General features: G+C 41.2%; 1 protein-coding gene across 4 annotated transcripts in view; it reads left to right on the plus strand.

The window, feature by feature from the left end:
* The window catches only part of LYST (lysosomal trafficking regulator), a 76,832-nt gene that overhangs the window by 52,322 nt on the left and 6,591 nt on the right, over window positions 1-17,919 (plus strand). For all 4 annotated transcript variants that reach the window (XM_079971791.1, XM_079971792.1, XM_079971794.1 and 1 more), the window contains exons 35-50: window positions 305-450; window positions 536-632; window positions 1,448-1,509; window positions 2,196-2,251; window positions 3,940-4,092; window positions 5,978-6,222; window positions 6,402-6,468; window positions 7,330-7,486; window positions 8,035-8,175; window positions 8,332-8,549; window positions 9,193-9,423; window positions 11,298-11,487; window positions 12,454-12,590; window positions 14,860-14,958; window positions 16,825-16,964; window positions 17,230-17,327. In XM_079971791.1, coding sequence (XP_079827917.1) covers window positions 305-450; window positions 536-632; window positions 1,448-1,509; window positions 2,196-2,251; window positions 3,940-4,092; window positions 5,978-6,222; window positions 6,402-6,468; window positions 7,330-7,486; window positions 8,035-8,175; window positions 8,332-8,549; window positions 9,193-9,423; window positions 11,298-11,487; window positions 12,454-12,590; window positions 14,860-14,958; window positions 16,825-16,964; window positions 17,230-17,327 — 2,237 coding nt within the window. The remainder of the gene's footprint in view (window positions 1-304; window positions 451-535; window positions 633-1,447; window positions 1,510-2,195; window positions 2,252-3,939; window positions 4,093-5,977; window positions 6,223-6,401; window positions 6,469-7,329; window positions 7,487-8,034; window positions 8,176-8,331; window positions 8,550-9,192; window positions 9,424-11,297; window positions 11,488-12,453; window positions 12,591-14,859; window positions 14,959-16,824; window positions 16,965-17,229; window positions 17,328-17,919) is intronic.

A 17,919-nucleotide genomic window follows, 5' to 3' on the forward strand; every position in this document is an offset into this window, starting at 1 on the left:
CATGCTCTCAAAAATCAGGATGGGTTAATGGAATAAAAACACATTTTACTGCTGGACCAAATTGATCTCCTAGTTTCTCAAAATTATACCCATCCCCCATTTTCAATACCTTAAGACACTGTGTATTTTTATCTATGAGTAGCATAACTGTACTTTTTGAATGTGTGGTAATATTTTGAGGCTCTTCAGAACTGAGTTTTTGGGCATAAGGTGACACTGGGAAGATCTTGGCTTCCTGAAATTTGCACCACTGTTTTAAGACAGAGATGGCCCCTAATCCCTGATGAAATGCTTCTTCTTTCAGAGCACTCTGGTATGACCCAAGCTCCTACCCAACATCTTGGCAACTAGATCCGACAGAAGGCCCCAACAGAGAGAGGCGGCGTTTGCAGAGGTGCTACTTAACTATTCCAAATAAGTATCTTCTCAAAGACAGGCAGAAATTGGAAGGTATGCTTTAATATCCTCTGGGGTTCCTGTTACCGTCTCTTAAATGTTGCAAAAAATAATTTTTTGTTTTGTGTTTTTTTAATAGAGGTTATTAAACCCCCTCTGTCATATCTCTTTGAGGACAAAACACATTCTTCTCACTCTTCTACTGTAAAAGATAAAGCTGCCAGTGAGCATATAAGGTTAGTTTGAATTGGGGAGAAAAAGCTTTTGCATAGCTAGACCATCTGCATAAAAAGTGACAACAAAAATTTGGACGGTATCCAAGAAAGCAGTTCCAGTAGCACAAGGATTTTCGTTAGCACAAAGGAACTTCTTCTCCCTGGATGCTTCCTGTGCCTTCCCCAGATATGCTCCAGAGGGTTGGGGAAACCTCAAGAACAGAATTAGGGGGCATTTGGGGGAGAGGGGGCGAAATTCTGTTGTGCAGCTAGAAGTTATTGCCATGCTTCATTAGATGCTGCCCTTCATCTAAGGAAGAATTGGCATAATTCAGGATTGCAAAAACCCACTTTCCTATTCAAAGTGAGAATTGATTTCTGGTGATCAGGAACCATTTTCTCTCTCCTCCCTCCCCACCAACAAATTAGGCAGTCCGTGACTAATGAAGGTGTACAGTATGGTTGCACCTTATGCAGGGGCTCGGCTCCAAGGGTTTTGCATATACACAAAAATGTGTGCACTCATACTGCCCCTCCTGTGAGCATCCCAAGCCTTCTGGAGTTGGAGCGCTGTGAGGGCCTTGCACGGCAAGCAAGGCAGAGAACTTTAAAGTTCTTTTTGTACCAGGGAAACTTTGCATTTAATTTGCGGAATTTCAACTAGCCAGCTTTCAGCCGTGTATAGTTGGAATCATGCATGTGACCTTGACTGGTAATTCAGCTGACAGAACACATTGACCATGTTGCTAAAGTATTGTATTTGAGAATGGTAGTTTTGACATGCTTTGGAGAGGTTCGTAACAGCAAACCAGTGAATTCTCTGTATGTCGCTGCAGAGTAAATCGAAGATGCATCAACGTGGCACCATCTAGAGAGACTCCTGGTGAATTGCTACTAGGTAACAGATATTATTTCTCTAACCTCACACTTAAGCGGTTGAGTTGCTTTATTTAAAGTGAATGTTTTGCAAACAGCACCTTTTTAAAATAATTTGGGAACGTTGGAAAGAAAACTTGCAGGAAAAAGCTATTATTCCTCAGGCCAAGCTAGACATCATGTTAATTGCATGGTTCTTATAAATAACTGCTTTCCCCTTGCGTGTCTGTCGGGATTTGGACAACAGTGCACAAGGTGAGGGATTTAATCTATCTCCTGCTGTGGTTCCAATGAAAACTGCTGTTAGTCCCCAGAAAACCTACTAACTCATCAACACTGCTGCTATGAGCCCAAGGAGGAAAGCTTCCATTGATGTTAATAGACATTTTACTCCAAGGCTGAATAGATGGTTTTTTGTGGGTATGGGGTATTTGCATCAGGACCGTGATGGAAGTGAATGCAGATGGGAGTGCTGCCCCCTCCTCCTTACGTGCTGTGGTCTTGATTCTGAGGCCAATGGGTCTACTCTGACCAACATTGGAACTCACTCCATGTTTATTTTTAGAAACTGTTCAATAGCTGAGGATCTAGGGTCGACTTATTTTCATTTCAATTCATTGATATCAGTCGTATACTTCCAGTGAAATAAGGTTATATATTACAAAGTGGGTGAATAAATAATCCATATAAATGTTCTTCATGGTGCAGGTAAATGCGGAATGTATTTTGTGGAAGACAATGCTTCTGATACAATTGAAAGCTTGGTAAGTAAAAAAAGTTAAAAAGTGAATTGACTTGTTTTTAAAGTTGATTTTTTCATTAGCATAATTTTAGCCGTAACCTGTGATTGTGTTAAATCCCAGGACTTCAGATATATGCATTGTTAATGTGTTTTGTGAGCAATTTACTTTGTAAATATTTCAGAAGCATTCCTCCCAACTTAAGTAAAAAAAAAAACTTATACAGCATTGAAAACCTTGAAAGTGTTTTAGGATATTTGTTTTTCTTTTCAGGGGTTGGAAATTCTATCCTTCCCTCCTCAAATCACACACCTCCTCTTGGCCCCAGTCCTATAAACTAAAACAAGTTTTGACCAACATGGGAAAACTCTATTGCCAAAGAAAAACAATTTTTAAAAATTGTAGACAGTGTAATTTAGAAATGTAACTTAATCTGCAGTCCTATACAGTGGTAACTCTGGATACGAACGTGATCTGTTCTGGATCCTCGTTCGCATTCTGAAGCGAACATAATCCGCGCCTGTGCGTCTGTATATGCGTTGGTCACAATTTGCCACTTCCCTGCCTGCGTGTGACATCATTTTGACCGTCTGCACATGTGCGAGCGGCAAAACCTAGAAGTAATGTGTTCCATTACTTCTGGGTTGCCAGGAACGCAACCCGAAAGCGCTCAACCTGAAGCATATTTAACCTGAGGTATGACTGTACATACTCAGGTCCCATTAAACTAATTGGGTATGAGCAAGCATGTATTAGTGGATTGCATTTTCAAGCATCTAACTTAAATAAAACTTGTAAGTACTTGGTCCTTTGGAATTCTCATCAAGGGATTACAGACCAGAGGCTGGGACTGCAGGCCAGGAACATTTAATGGGAGTGATTTGGTTCCCAGGTGCATTGACTCCCCGCAAAGTGCTTGCACTGGTGAAAACACTGTAAGGGGAACTGGTAATGGACCACAACACAAAATCCTGCACTGAAGACTCTCTAGAGTTCAGCTTGTTTCCCTCCCAGCAGGTTTTGTTTTGGGGAGGCCAGAATGTACAACCAAGAGGAACTTCTCCAGAATCATTGGCATTCCTAATGAGAATGACAAGAGGATGCAGGCACACAGCAACCAACCAACCTATGGTTGTTTATGCATGACAAACAGGCATCCTCTTATCCCCTGCCAAGGGAGGTGTAGTGCTAGCTTGCCTTAACACCAGAGAGGCCCCATCAAGAAGGTCCCCTGTCTTCTGGGCATCTACTGGCCATAGGGCACAACCAGCCACTTCCAAGCTCTTCTGGCTCTTCCTCATTGCTCCGGCTCTCTTCTTCTCTCATGCAACATCTCATAACTCCACTTGAGTGCTTTATACAGGAATTAGTTTGCATGTGACCTGGTGGGAAGGAGGGCAGCTCATGAGTGATGGTGGCATGGGGCGGTAGGTTCAGGCATAGCAGTGGGCCCTTGCTTGGAGCCTGACCAGGTCAACTGCTCCTGCTGGCTCTGAATTTGTTGAATGCTTATTGGGTCAAATATAATATGAAATCAAGAATGATAATTTAGATAATGTAGTATGTATTAACAGTGTTCATATGCCACCCAATTGCAAAGTTTGTTACTCAGTATCTGAAAGATTACAAAATATTAGCGTGGCAAATAAATGCATTTTAAATGAACACAGTTTTTAAAGGCTAATAACTTTAATATGCTGTGCTTTGTTCAGAGCTTTCATGGTGAAACTGAACCAGCATCGTTTTCTTGGACATTTGAAGAAATCAAAGAAGTGCACAAGCGTTGGTGGCAATTAAGGGACAACGCTGTAGAAATATTTTTAACAAATGGCAGAACTTTGCTATTAGCTTTTGACAACACAAAGGTAAATATTTTCCATGACAGAATAGCAATGTTGAGCAACAGTTTGCCTAAACATATTCTTTAATATATACCAAAATAAGCTTATTAATAGAATAATAAGGCAGATTTTTCATCACACATCATTCACATTAAAGCGGTGAAATAACTTGTTTTTTCAGCAAGGAGAGAATAGTGACCTGATAATGTTGGTTTTTTTGGGATTTTATCTGATAGGATGTCAATCATAATGCTATCTGTTACTGTAATCTGTTTTATTAGTAAGAGGGAAAATAATTTTAGTTTTGAAGTTTCCTAATTTCATTAAAATTCTTAGTGAGTTATTAGATGGAATTTGATAGAAATGGTATTCATTTTCATTTTCATTAGCTTTCAGCAATGGTTTCTGTGGTAGATTCTTAGTAGTCAAGGCGTGGGCAACCAATCGTGACAGGAATGATATGTACAGATATATATATATATATTTAATTGTTTATTTATAAAAATATTTATAAAACAAACCAAAGTAGTTTTTTATATGAATTGGATTAGTCTTTGGGCAATCTTGCCATTATTTCTGCAGAGTTTCATATTTTAACACTTATTAAAATGTTATATCACTTTCCCCAAAAGTTCATAACAGTGTTCAACCAACCCAAAATATATAGCACTATTAAATTACCATCCAAGAAACAAAGTGCATCAGAAAACCCACAGTGCCATTCAAAGACCTGATAATTTTTTTTTATTTTTTTTTTAAATCACAACCCTGAGAGGAAGCCTGTGTTAGAACTTCTGGGATGAGGTTCCACATTTTGGACAGGCGTCACTGAAAAGTCTCCAGCCCTAGCAGTCACTGACTAAACCTCTTAGTGGTGATCATTCATATAATAGCATGCATAGTTTGTGTATGTGAGTGTGACTTGCATTTGAAATGGAGGATACCTACTCATTTATGCTTGTATGATTGTCCTAAATACTGTTGAAACTAATACATATCCAAGAACTGGAGCCTGAGAACTGCCTGCAGGAGGGCTGGCTAGAAAGTTATTTCCCCCAACATTACCTCCTTCCCTGAGCAGCCCTTAACCCCTCTGAAAAGAGCCCTAAATGGCCTCAGCCAAGTATACCTGAAGGAGCATCTCAGCCCCCAACGTTCAGCTCGGATACTGAGGTCCCAGCTCCAAGGGCCTTTTGGTGATTCCCTCACTGCGAGAAGTGAGGTTACAGGGAACCAGGCAGAGGGCCTTCTTGGTAGTGGTTCCCGCAACTATCTGACGTTTAGAAGACATCTGAAGGCAGCCCTATTTAGTGGCGTTTTTACCGTTTGATGTTTTATCGTGTTTTTAATATTCTGTTGAGAGCCGCCCAGAGTGGCTGGGGAAACCCAGCCAGATGGGCAGGGTATAAATAATAAAATATTATCTATCTATCTATATCCATCATCTATCTATATATATCTATCATCTATCTATATATATCTATCATCTATCCATCCCACAACTGTGGGACACTGCTGACTAGGATGTGCTGTAGTGGTGGAGAGATGTGGAGAAGCTGTGAGGAGATTGCATAGAGGCAGTGGCTGTGAGCAGGACATAAGGTGCCTCCACAAAATCTGGCAATTGTTCTATTCAGCAGGGTCCCAGAATCCTTTTGGGGAGAGGGTTCTTTTCAGAGGGCCTGAGAGAAGAGGAGAAGGTAGGAAAGTCCCCTGCTGCCAATTTCCTTCCATGAGTAGATCTCTCCCACTGCAGTGCTTGATTAATGCATGTAGGTATTTGCATGTGTTAATTCAGCTAAAGTACTGAAATAAAAGTATGAATATGTTATAAAAATGAATTATGCACGTTTCAGGAGACTAGATCATTTGTGGTTTGGTAAAAGCTTGATGTTTTGGTTCTTTTTAGGTACGTGATGATGTGTACCACCACATCCTAACAAACAACCTCCCTAACATCTTGAAGTATGGCAACATTACAGCATTAACCCAACTGTGGTACACAGGACAGATCACTAATTTTGAATACCTCACTCATTTAAACAAACATGCAGGCCGTTCCTTCAATGATCTTATGCAGTATCCAGTATTTCCCTTTATACTTTCCGACTATACTAGTGAAACACTGGACCTCAATGATCCATCCGTTTATAGGTAATAAGAAATATCATGAATTGTTTCTTTTAAAGTAATTTACTAAATATGCCATCTGCTGTAGAATTAATATATTTTTGTTAATAAACACCCATTGTAGTCATTGTTGTGTTTCTTAACTACAGCAAGTATCAGTAATTTATGGAACTGACAAGCTGCTAATATTTGTATAATTTCAGAAATTTGGTCAAACCCATAGCTGTACAATCAAAAGAAAAGGAAGATCGTTATGTGGACACTTACAAGGTATTAAGATATCTAATGGATTATTGCTTAGTGCCAGCCTGGTATAAAAGGAGAACTTTATGTAACACTTTGCTTTTCATTCTGCAAACATATGCATACATTTCCAGTTCAACTGAGTGAAAGGAAATAAAACATTCATAACCCAACATTCCTCCCCATACTGGTCTTTGTGAAGAGATCAGCAAGTATCTTATCTGCTAAACCAGGGCTGAGGTACCTCTGGCCTGTGGGCCGATCTACGAGGTGGCCCAATTTGGCCCGTAAGACCATATTCCCCAAACCACGCTTATCTGTCAATCAGCTGACATCACTGTATGACTTCAGCTGATGAACAAGATGGCAGAGTGTAGTCCTGGGGGGACACACTGCAGATCCCTGTAGAGAGCAAGATTGAATTCTTAATTCATCAGCTGATGAGTGGAAAGTTCAGTCTTGCTGCGTGCTGCAACAACAGTACACTTTCTGCAGGGAATGTGCTGGCGAAATATACCTTTCGCCCATGCTTGTCATGTCACCGGCAAGGTGGATAGTCCCAACCACCTGTCATATTTGGGCCTTTCACTTGATGCAGCAGGAATCTTCTCATTTTCCTGTGTACTTCTACTATAAGCTTGCCCAAAGTTTTTTTTAAACTGGATAGGTGAGTATTCCAGATAGTTAAAATATCAGAAGCCTAATAGCATGATGCCTTTGAATTGGTTGGAGATAAAGCCTTTGCCCACCAACCAAAGGGAGCCTTCATGATAAGTACAGGTGGATGGATTGATTATGGTGTCTGTTTACATAGGGACAGGACTGCGTTCTATTTCCATGTGGATTTTGGAGAAGCATACCTATGTCCATATGTTCTCCCTTTTGCAGTATTTAGAAGAGGAATACCGTAAAGGAGCAAGAGAAGATGACCCGATGCCCCCTGTGCAACCTTATCACTATGGATCTCATTACTCCAATAGTGGAACTGTACTTCACTTCTTAGTTAGGATGCCTCCTTTCACAAAGATGTTCTTAGCTTATCAAGGTAAGAATTGCTTTAGGTTTTCATATATACATTTAATTCATCATTTATATGGAAGCTGTTTGTATTTATCACTGTTTTGTTAGCCAAATGTGGCTATTATGATAATATTTGTTATGAATTTGGTATGTGTAGTAAATTTATATAGCTCTGGAAATTTTTGTACTGGTGCTTTGATAGCATTAGTTACAGATAGGTAGCCGTGTTGGTCTGCCATAGTCAAAACAAAATAAAAAAATTTCCTTCCAGTAGCACCTTAAAGACCAACTAAGTTAGTTCTTGGTATGAGCTTTCGTGTGCATGCACACTTATCTATCTGAAGAAGTGTGCATGCACACGAAAGCTCATACCAAGAACTAACTTAGTTGGTCTTTAAGGTGCTACTGGAAGGATTTTTTTTAATTTTGTTTTGACTTTGATAGTATTGTATGACCAAAAAAAAAATCCATTTTGGTTCTGTTTTGTCCTATTACAGGATTGTATAAATGTATAGCTCATGCAATGTGTTCTTTTCTGTAGTATAATCAATGTAATTTGACTTCATTTTACAGACCAGAGTTTTGACATTCCAGACAGAACCTTCCACTCCACCAACACAACCTGGCGCCTTTCATCTTATGAATCCATGACTGATGTAAAGGAGCTTATTCCAGAATTTTTTTATCTTCCTGAGTTTTTGGTTAACAGAGAAGGTGTGTTGGGGTTTCGTTGAGTATAAAATTGGGAAGAGAGGAACATTGTGTAGGCAGCTCTGAGCTGCTTGAAGGGAAGAGTGGGTTGCGAACATTTACTTGCATTGGGTGCTCAAACCCAAGCCAACTACTATAAACGAGGCTTTATATTTATAGGATTTGATTTTGGGGTGCGTCAGAATGGGGAAAGAGTGAACCACGTGAATCTCCCACCTTGGGCTCGAAATGATCCCCGACTTTTTATCCTGATCCACCGTCAAGCTTTGGAGTCTGACCATGTTTCCCAGACAATCTGCCATTGGATTGATTTAGTGTTTGGGTATAAGCAAAAGGGCAAGGCTTCAGTTCAAGCTATCAATGTCTTTCACCCTGCTGTGAGTACCTTTCCCCCCATAAATCAATTTTTATTTATTGTACAGAATCACTGGATTTTGTATTTGTAGAATGTGTTACAGGGCACTCCCCGACTTCCTCTTGTGAAAGTTAGTTCAGGCATTGGGAATTGCCCTACACCTTCCTCTGTGAGGATAGATGCAAATAATTCCTTGAGCTTCTTGGCAATCACCTTGACCATTTATTAGTGCATCTTCAACTCCTACTAGGCAGCACCAGGTCCTCAGGGAAAGACCCTGCACCCTAAAGACCTTCCTGCATTCAGCTAACTCTCAGTTTACTCTGCCAAGGTGTGTGAATTCAGCTCCCACTAAAGAAACATCCACCAACCATTTGGGGTCATTAATAGGCAGTGTGCCTGACAAAGGAGTAGCTGGCCTGCTATCATAGTGCATTTGTCTTGGCGGTTTAAAATTATGATCTTGCGTAAGAACATTACTTGTCAGTCTGCAGATTTGGTATGCTTTACCTAAGCTTAGTATTGTGCTTCGTTACTCGGGACTTTTGTCTAATCCAAGTCTCAAGCACATGCAGATGTTAAATGCATCAGACTGTGCAGCAAGAACCCCCCTTTTTTGTCTTTTCAATAGAACATTATATTCTTGTATTTGGCTCGCATTTTAGACATACTTTGGAATGGACGTGTCAGCTGTAGAAGATCCAGTTCAACGAAGAGCCCTGGAGACTATGATAAAAACATATGGACAAACCCCTCGACAGCTGTTCCACACCGCACATGTCAGCAGACCTGGATCCAAACTCATTATGGAGGGAGAGCTCCTTGCTCCCATGGGGCTATTGGTGCAGCTTGCATTCAGAGACACAAAGGAGCAAACTAAAGAGATCACATATCCGGTATGTCGGAATGATTCATAAGGCTGCTTAATATTAATTATGTGGCAGCTAGTGTGTGGAGTCTTTTTGTAGGGGAGTATCTGGAAGATTCCCCTTCTTTCTAACCAGGGAAGGGGATCCTGTGGCCTTTCAGATGTTCTTGGACTCATGTTCCCAACAGCCTCAGCAGCATAGTCAGTATTTGGGAATGGTGGGAGTTGTAGTTCATCACCAACTTGGGGGGGGGGCACACATTCACTACCCTAATTCTAAAGTTTCTATCTGTCTGAAAATCACCCTCTTATATTTCACGCTGTTTTCCTTTGACAAGGAGATATTTCAGCTGGACTGCAAAGCATCAAGTAATCTTTCATGTTCCTGATTACTTGTTCATTTTATTTTCTCATGTACAGTGGTACCTTGGGTTACATACGCTTCAGGTTACATATGCTTCAGTTTACAGACTCCACTAACCCAGAAATAATACCTCAGGTTAAGAACTTTGCTTCAGGATGAGAACAGAAATCGTGCTCTGGCGGCGCGGCGGCAGCAGGAGGCCCCATTAGCTAAAGTGGTGCTTCAGGTTAAGAACAGTTTCAGGTTAAGAACGGACCTCCAGAACGAATTAAGTACTTAACCCGAGGTACCACTGTATTATTATACAGGAATTCATGTCAGTGTTGACCAAAGAGGTCCACAGATTTTCCTTTAAAAGAAAAGAAGAAACTCATGTTTAAAGAAAGCGCTCACTGATACTAATCGCCAAATGTTGTCCCTAAGTTTCTTCACAGAAATGCTTTATTAAAACCTGAGATGATTAGATCACACCCTTTATTTGCCCCAGGAATGTATTTTACTTACTCTAAAAACATTTAGCATACCTAATTCTCAAAGAAACTCCATGTGGCTTAAAATTCACAACACAAAAATCTAAAATAATAATAAAATCCACATTAAAAGCACAAAATTTTAGCAAACCACAGATATTAACATCAAATCCAAGCCCCCATTAACACACACACACCCAGGCAAAACAGCTACCAGGCTACCCAAAGATAAACCAGCAAAAAGGGAAGAATATTGTAAAAGCCTTTTGGGGCAGCCAGGTTTTTAGCAGCACTGATAAGGTCTGGTATACCTCACTTGGCACAGGGCGCCTCACCAAAAGAGGCTCTAGCTCTGGGTATTGCCTGCTGTACTTTTGGAGATGAGGGATATGAGTTAGGGCTTCAGATGATGATTGGGACTTGTAGGGAAGAAAATTCAGAAGGGGGGGGCTTAAGGTACTCAGGCCCCAAGCCATTTAGGGCTTTAAAGGTTAAGATCAGTACCAGGAAGCCCGTTATCTATGCCGAAAATGGAAAAAAAATTAAAGATTTGATATAATGTACCTTTAGCAAACTCTTAGGCCTGGCTCAGATGTAGTGATTCAAGTCTAGTGGATTATCAGCCTGGAAACAAGTCCTGTGCTTTCATGCTCCTTCTTCATGCCTCTCTTTCCAGCCTTCATTTGCACCCTGCTTCAGAAAGACTTTCCTAGTTTCTTAAATCACAGTATCTTGTGATTCTGAATTGCAAGACTGATTTAAGGGCTTACTCCCAAACCAGGATATGAGCCAGGATTGGCCATTCCAACCCAGTAAACCATGGTTTAGCTTAGCAGTTTGGAATTGTTGAATTTTGCCCTTTTGTCTTACACTATTCCGTGCTTCTATTTTTCCTTTGATAATTGTTCTAAGACCTTATATATCATTGAAGCTACCTTTGGATAAATACCTGTTTAACATTAATGTATGTTAAAGAAAATTGCATTCAACTTGAGATTTAAAACGCTTAGCTACAATGACTGTTTAAAATGTGTTAGCTGACAGCTGTTTTATTTCATTATCTTTTAGAGTCCTTTACCTTGGATTAAAGGCTTGAAGTGGGGGGAATATGTAGGTTCCCCAAGTGCCCCTGATCCCCTTGTCTGCTTCAGCCAACCACACGGAGAAAGGTTTGGCTCCCTGCAGGCTCTGCCAACAAGAGCAATTTGTGGTTTATCCCGGAAGTTCTGTCTTCTGATGATCTATAGCAAAGAGCAAGGTAAGGGTGCTCAGTGGTCTCTGCAGTAGCATTGCAAAAAAGATTTCATGCTGCCAGCCTAATTGTCTCAGCTGCTCTGTTGTCCAGTCTCTCACTCATTCAAAGATTGCAGCTAATATAATGCTGAGGCCTGACTCATATGTTACCTGGGTGGAATAATTGCTGCTGAGATCTCAAAGTGCATGGGAGCAGAGCTGTGTGGGAAGCAGTTTGTGAAGTGGCTCCCATGTGAGTTGGAGAAATTTTAGCCACATCTACAGAACCGTCCAGAAATAAGTGGTTCTGCAGATGTACTAAGAATCTGCTCCAAAGTCACTTCATGCAGCCAGTTTCCTACGTTGTTTGAGATCTCTCTAGCAATTGTACTGCTCTGATCACATGTGAATTGGTCCCAGTAAACTTGTTAGACAAGGATTCTTCACTGTGGGAAGTGTTTTTTATGTTTAAGAAACTGAAGAATTTCAAGGGTGTCTGTTCTCAATCAAGTTCAGGGTTTGATATTTGGTTATACAGCACAGATAAAATTAAAAATGACCACATTATTGAAGGCAGAAGTGGAAAAACTTGGGTCCAGGCGCCAAATATGTCTTCCCAAGCTGTTTTGTAAGGCCTACAGTACTCTCCCTTGGCCACAGCCCACACTGGCTTCACCTCCACCCTCAGGATTTTTGCCTTGCTGGAATTTGACCTTCAACTCTGTTAATGCAAAGATAACACCCACCTTTGCCTGTGTCCCACGTGCCACTAGCATGTGGCCCTCAAAAGGTTTCTTAGCAGGGAACGTGTCCCTCCCATTTGAAAAGGACTTTATTTTAAGACTTTATTGGGAAGTGTCCATATGTTGCTCAGACATTCAAACAGTGGAATTTAAAATCCAAAAATAGGTACATAATATATGTCTTTTTGCTGTAGACTAACACACTGTGAGTTTTCTACTTAATCTGAATGTCCTGACTGCTGTTACAGGTGTAAGAAGCATGCACAGTACAGATATCCAGTGGTCAGCCATTCTGAGTTGGGGATATGCCGACAATATACTGAGACTGAAAAGCAAGCAAAGTGAACCTCCAGTTAACTTTATACAGAGCTCACAGTTTCATCAGGTAAAAGCCATTTTTATTTCCCCTCTTTTCACCTATAGAATGCCGTGTTTGAAAAACTTGGGAGGTAAACAGTGTTCATCTGCGGCAGCGAAACCAGACCCATAGCATCTTAGATGATATGCTGGTTCAAAGATAATCTCAGTCTAACGATTTATGTCCAAGAAATCAGTCTAATGATTTTGTCCAGATGCTTGCCATTCTTGCCCCTCTCCTCCCATTGCTTGTCTCATTTTGGCACTTCTATAATGGCTTATTAAAATATCAGTTTCCTATTCTATTAAGATCAGGAAACTGGTTTAATCTCTGTTTGCTCACCACGAACTGATCCCTGATACCATATCCTTGTTTTTTAACAGAGATTAAACCACAATTTCTTGGTTTTTATGTTATGAGAAACTGTGGTTTATTAAACCCAAGATGGACGCCAATCAACCATGTCTTATGGTGTGAAAGGATGAGGGAGCATGTGGGCACAGTGTTATGTCTAAATTAGGCCAAGACCTAATACACGTATTATTATAACATGAGCTTTTATGGACTGCACCCCACTTTAGACAGTGTTCATCCTCAGGTGGCAGCTATATATTTGTTAGTGGGGCCAAAAGGCCACTTTCTGGAAATCCGGCCTTTCTTATTGCTGTTTCTTATGATTGTTTTGTGAGCAGGTCTGCAACTGAAGAAATGGCTTCTCATCCATGAGGGCTTATACCACTATAAATCTATTAGTCTTACGTTCATGTCCCTGATTTTCCTGGACTTCTGCTTCCTCTGGATTATAGAGATGTAGATAAACCTGCTAACTCTGTGAGCATTTCTCTGCTAGTATTATTTGTTTACTACATTTCTGCCCTCCCATCCTCCTCAAGGTAGCCCAGGGCAGCAAACAAGCAATAAAACAATGCAACTAAAACAAAACATACTTATCACATTAAAACTTTGAGAACATCTAAAAGCATTTTTAAATGGTCACATGCCCTCATAATTAATAATTTCAAGGTTGCCAAGAACAGTCTTTTTCAGCCATCAAATGCCCGGGTGAATAGGAATGATTTAACTTTCTTCCTGAATGTGCATAATGAGAAAGACCAAGACCAAGAGACACCTCATTAGGGAGGGCATTCCACAAACAGGGAACTGCCACCGAGAAGGCCCTGTCATAGGTTAGCACCAGCCAGGCCAGGCCCAATGGTAGCACCATGAATAGGGCCTCACGCAGGTGGCGCTGTGGGTTAAAGCCTCAGCGCCTAGGGCTTGCCGATCGAAAGGTCGGCGGTTCAAATCCCTGCGGCGGGGTGCGCTCCCGCTGCTCGGTCCCAGCGCCTGCCAACCTAGCAGTTCGAAAGCACCTCCGGGTGCAAGTAGATAAATAGGGACCGCTTACCAGCGGGAAGGTAAACGGCGTTTCCGTGTGCGGCTCTGGCTCTGGCTCTGGCTCTGGCCAGAGCAGCGATGTCACGCTGGCCACGTGACCCGGAAGTGTCTCCGGACAGCGCTGGCCCCTGGCCTCTTAAGTGAGATGGGCGCACAACCCCAGAGTCTGTCAAGACTGGCCCGTACGGGCAGGGGTACCTTTACCTTTACCTTTACCTTTTACCAGTCATCACTTGACTTGTTCACTTCAGCAAGACTACAGGAAAACGATTGTTCATAAATCTATGGCCTTTTCAATTGTGTTTGTTGGTGTGTGCATTATTGTTTTTGTTTGTTACTATGTTATGCATTATTGTGTTTTTATATTGTAAACTGCCCTGTGAGCCCCGAATGAAGGGAAGTATAGAAATTTAATAAATAATGAAGGCACCTATTTACCGCTGTTAATATGAATGAATATGAAATCCAGAAAAGGTAAAGTAATTGAGCCCAGTTGGCTTATGTGCTGGCCGGCCTGCAATAGGATTTTCTGTTTTTTGAAGTGCAGCTTCCTCTGCACAGCTCTAGAAACTACTTCTGGGCTCCCCCCGCAAGGTTTGGTTTCAGCTTCCTTTGTGGTGTAGAATAACTGCTTTCAGATTATGAAAGCAAGGAGCCCTGCTGTGCTGGGTGGTTTTGCACCCTCATTAACCAGCTGTAGGTTTCTCTGTGATTAAGAGAGCTTTAGCCATTGCACTTCCAAAAAACAGCTAAAGAACTGAAAAATGTGGGGTGTCTGTTCTGCAGTTATAAGCCACCTTGAAGGGTCTTTGAGATGAACAGCAGGCCATAAAGTCAATAAAAGCAAAAGTAATGTGGGATACTATTTAAATGTCTCTCACTTTTTCTTTTATGCAAGGTAACAAGCTGCGCTTGGGTGCCTGACAGCTGTCAGCTTTTTACTGGCAGCAAGTGTGGGGTCATCACAGCATATATGAACAGATTCACTAGCAGCACAGTAAGTAAATGAAAGAGAAATAGTGACTAGTTAAAAGCCTGGCTACAGTAAATCGTATTTATTTCTCTCTCTCTATGATTATAAAAACAATAATACAAAGAGAAAGCATCTTAGCAAGAACTGATTCCTCCCCCACCTTGCCTTTTTTGTTGTTGTACCAAATCGGTTTTCTGATTGGGCTGCATCTTCTAGCAAAATGTTTTATCGTTGCTTAAATTGCAAAATGCTTCCTTTTTTTGTGGGTTTGCTAGATAAATGAAGGTTTGGAGCCTAGTTCCATGTGATGCAGGAGATCCGTGATTAGATCTCATTTTTATTTTACATCAATTGCAGAAGTTAAAATTTGAAAATATTGTTTGTGGTAAACGAGAGTGGTGCTTTAAAGACCAGAAAATAAACTGATGCAGCATGGGCTTATATTTGGGCTATAAATGCTCTCAACCTAAATGTGGGCATTTCTCCCATTCCCTTCTGCTCAGGTGTGACCATCTTTATGGGAGTCCCATAGCTCTGGCATTTCTACACACAACAGACAGCATGCAAAGGAAACTTCTGTGTCTAGTCTGCTTCTCAAAATAAGGCCATATGGTGTGACAGCATGTTCACTGGCATCTGTTTTGGTTTCTGCTCCCAGCTGACTAATTTAGGTGGACAACTTGATTCGGTGCAGGGCAGGAAATAATTATAATGTATTTTATTTGTTAGTCGCTTTTGTCACAGAGTGACCCAAAGCGACTTGCATTAAAATCAGTTAAGAACAACAACAGAGTCATGGGATTGTAGAGTTGGAAGTGACCATGAGGGTCATCTGGTCCAACCCCTAGCAATGCAGAAATATTTTGCCCAATGTGGGGCTCAAACTCACAACCCTGAGATTAAGAGTTTCATTCTCTACCATCCTAAAAAACTAAAAAAGCACAGCTATACAAACAAAAGGCAGGGCTGCAGATCCCACCCCGCCAAAAAAGGCCACAATGCCAATCATGTGTGAAGTAACTCATACTTAAGAATGAAAGACGTACTGTGTGGTTCTAAACTATTTGCGTTGCTCTTTCTACCTGAAATACCAGCGTGAGATGGCAACACAGTGCTATGATTTCTAACATTGTGCAGATGTAGACGACAGGCCCTATACCTTTATCCTGGCACAAGAAATCTTAGGCTTGGTACAGGAGAGAGACAGGTCTGTTTTTTAATGGGCTGTTGGAGTCTAGCACCACACTGATGCGGCTAGCGTATCTAGGAAAGGTGTTGGTTCTTGTCTGTCGCCTCTTCCTTCTGTTCTTACCAGCTTCTTTTATTATGATGACGATTCTGCACCTCAGTTAGTTTTTTGGCTCTTCAGAGAGGAAAGGGTGGAATTAAACAGTAGTAAAGTTGGGCAAGGTTTTATTTCCTTCTCGCTGCAGTTTGTTCTCAATAATGGCAATGTGAAAGACACATCTAGATATAAATTAGTCAAGTGACAATGTGTCTTGACAAATAAGGCAGCTGTATAGAGCTTTTCTCTGTGCTAATAACTATGTGAGACATCTGAAGATGCTACCTTTCAGCACTAATACCATACTATCATTTGTTTGTCAGCCAAATATTCAGGTTGTGTGTGTGTTTTAAGTGGTATGGATGCTTTTGACTTGAGCAACCCTCACTTACATGTTGTTGTTTTGATAGCTGAAATGGAAAAACACAACTGTATAGAATAGGAGCTATCAGTGATGCAAGTGCAAATCGTTATTTAAAACATCTATACCGTACCCGCTAGCTTAGCATCAGACCTCATTTTGTAATATAGTTTTGTTGCCTCCTCATCCCCCACATCCCAATTCAACCAAAGTTGGAACTTAGTGTGTCTTTATTCCTTTTCAGCCATCTGAGATTGAGATGGAATCTCAAGTGCATCTGTATGGCCATACTGCAGAGATCACCAGCTTGTTTGTCTGCAAGCCTTACAGTATAATGATAAGCGTGAGCAAAGATGGAACTTGCATCATCTGGGATTTGAACAGGTACGAATATGCTTCAATATATCCTCCTGCTGGCTTGACTGCACCCAACTTCTATATTTTAAATATTGAAATATAATGTAGGATTGACTTTTGTTTCATTTATCATAAAATGGATGGTGATAATTAAGTACTATCCCACCCGTACTATATAAAAATATTGTAGTCAGATATTCATAATTGATATTTCAACATTAATTGAAAGATACTGATACTTTCAACAGCAGTGAAAGCTGCTTCTTTCATCACTGAACTCTGATTCTTACAGGCTCTGCTACGTGCAAAGTCTTGCTGGGCACAAGAGTCCTGTAACAGCAGTGTCTGCTAGTGAAACAACAGGTGACATTGCAACAGTTTGTGACTCAGGTAGGTACCTTCTCAAAAACAGTGCTGTGGTTTGTTTCCTTCCTATTGGGCAAAGGCAGGTGCAGGACAGACATAATTTGAGCAGTGTGCACAAGGGTGCTGCTGGTTCAAGGGAGGCTATCATTTATTTCAGACTAGCTTACCTTGGTGTGCAAACCAGACCATTAAATCAGACCCTGTAGTTCAGTCTAAGCTGATGGGCAATGGCTCTCTGACTTCAGTCAGGAGCCTTTACCACCCTTCCCTGGAGATGCTAGGGACTCTATGTGGGACCTGCTGCATCAAAGGTTATGCTCTTCCACTGAGCTGTGTGCCCCTAAAGGCAAGATGCCAGGGTTCTTATTGGCACAAACTAGCAAAGACTGACACACAGGGCTGAGGAACCAGAACTGGCCAGTGGGCCAGATCCTTATCTCATCCACTGGCAAACTACGGCAGGTAGGTAGAACCCTCCATAATGACACCTGCCAAAGTTCAAAGGAGGTCTCTGTAATGGCTGGTCATTGCTTAGAGCAACCTTCTTTGAAGACGAGCTTTCAGTGCCAATCAGCTGAAAGAGGCTTCTTTTAAATGGTGATCAGCTGATTGCCTT

This window comes from Podarcis cretensis (assembly GCF_951804945.1).
Source record: "Podarcis cretensis genome assembly, chromosome: 3".
Taxonomy (NCBI): Eukaryota; Metazoa; Chordata; class Lepidosauria; order Squamata; family Lacertidae; genus Podarcis; species Podarcis cretensis.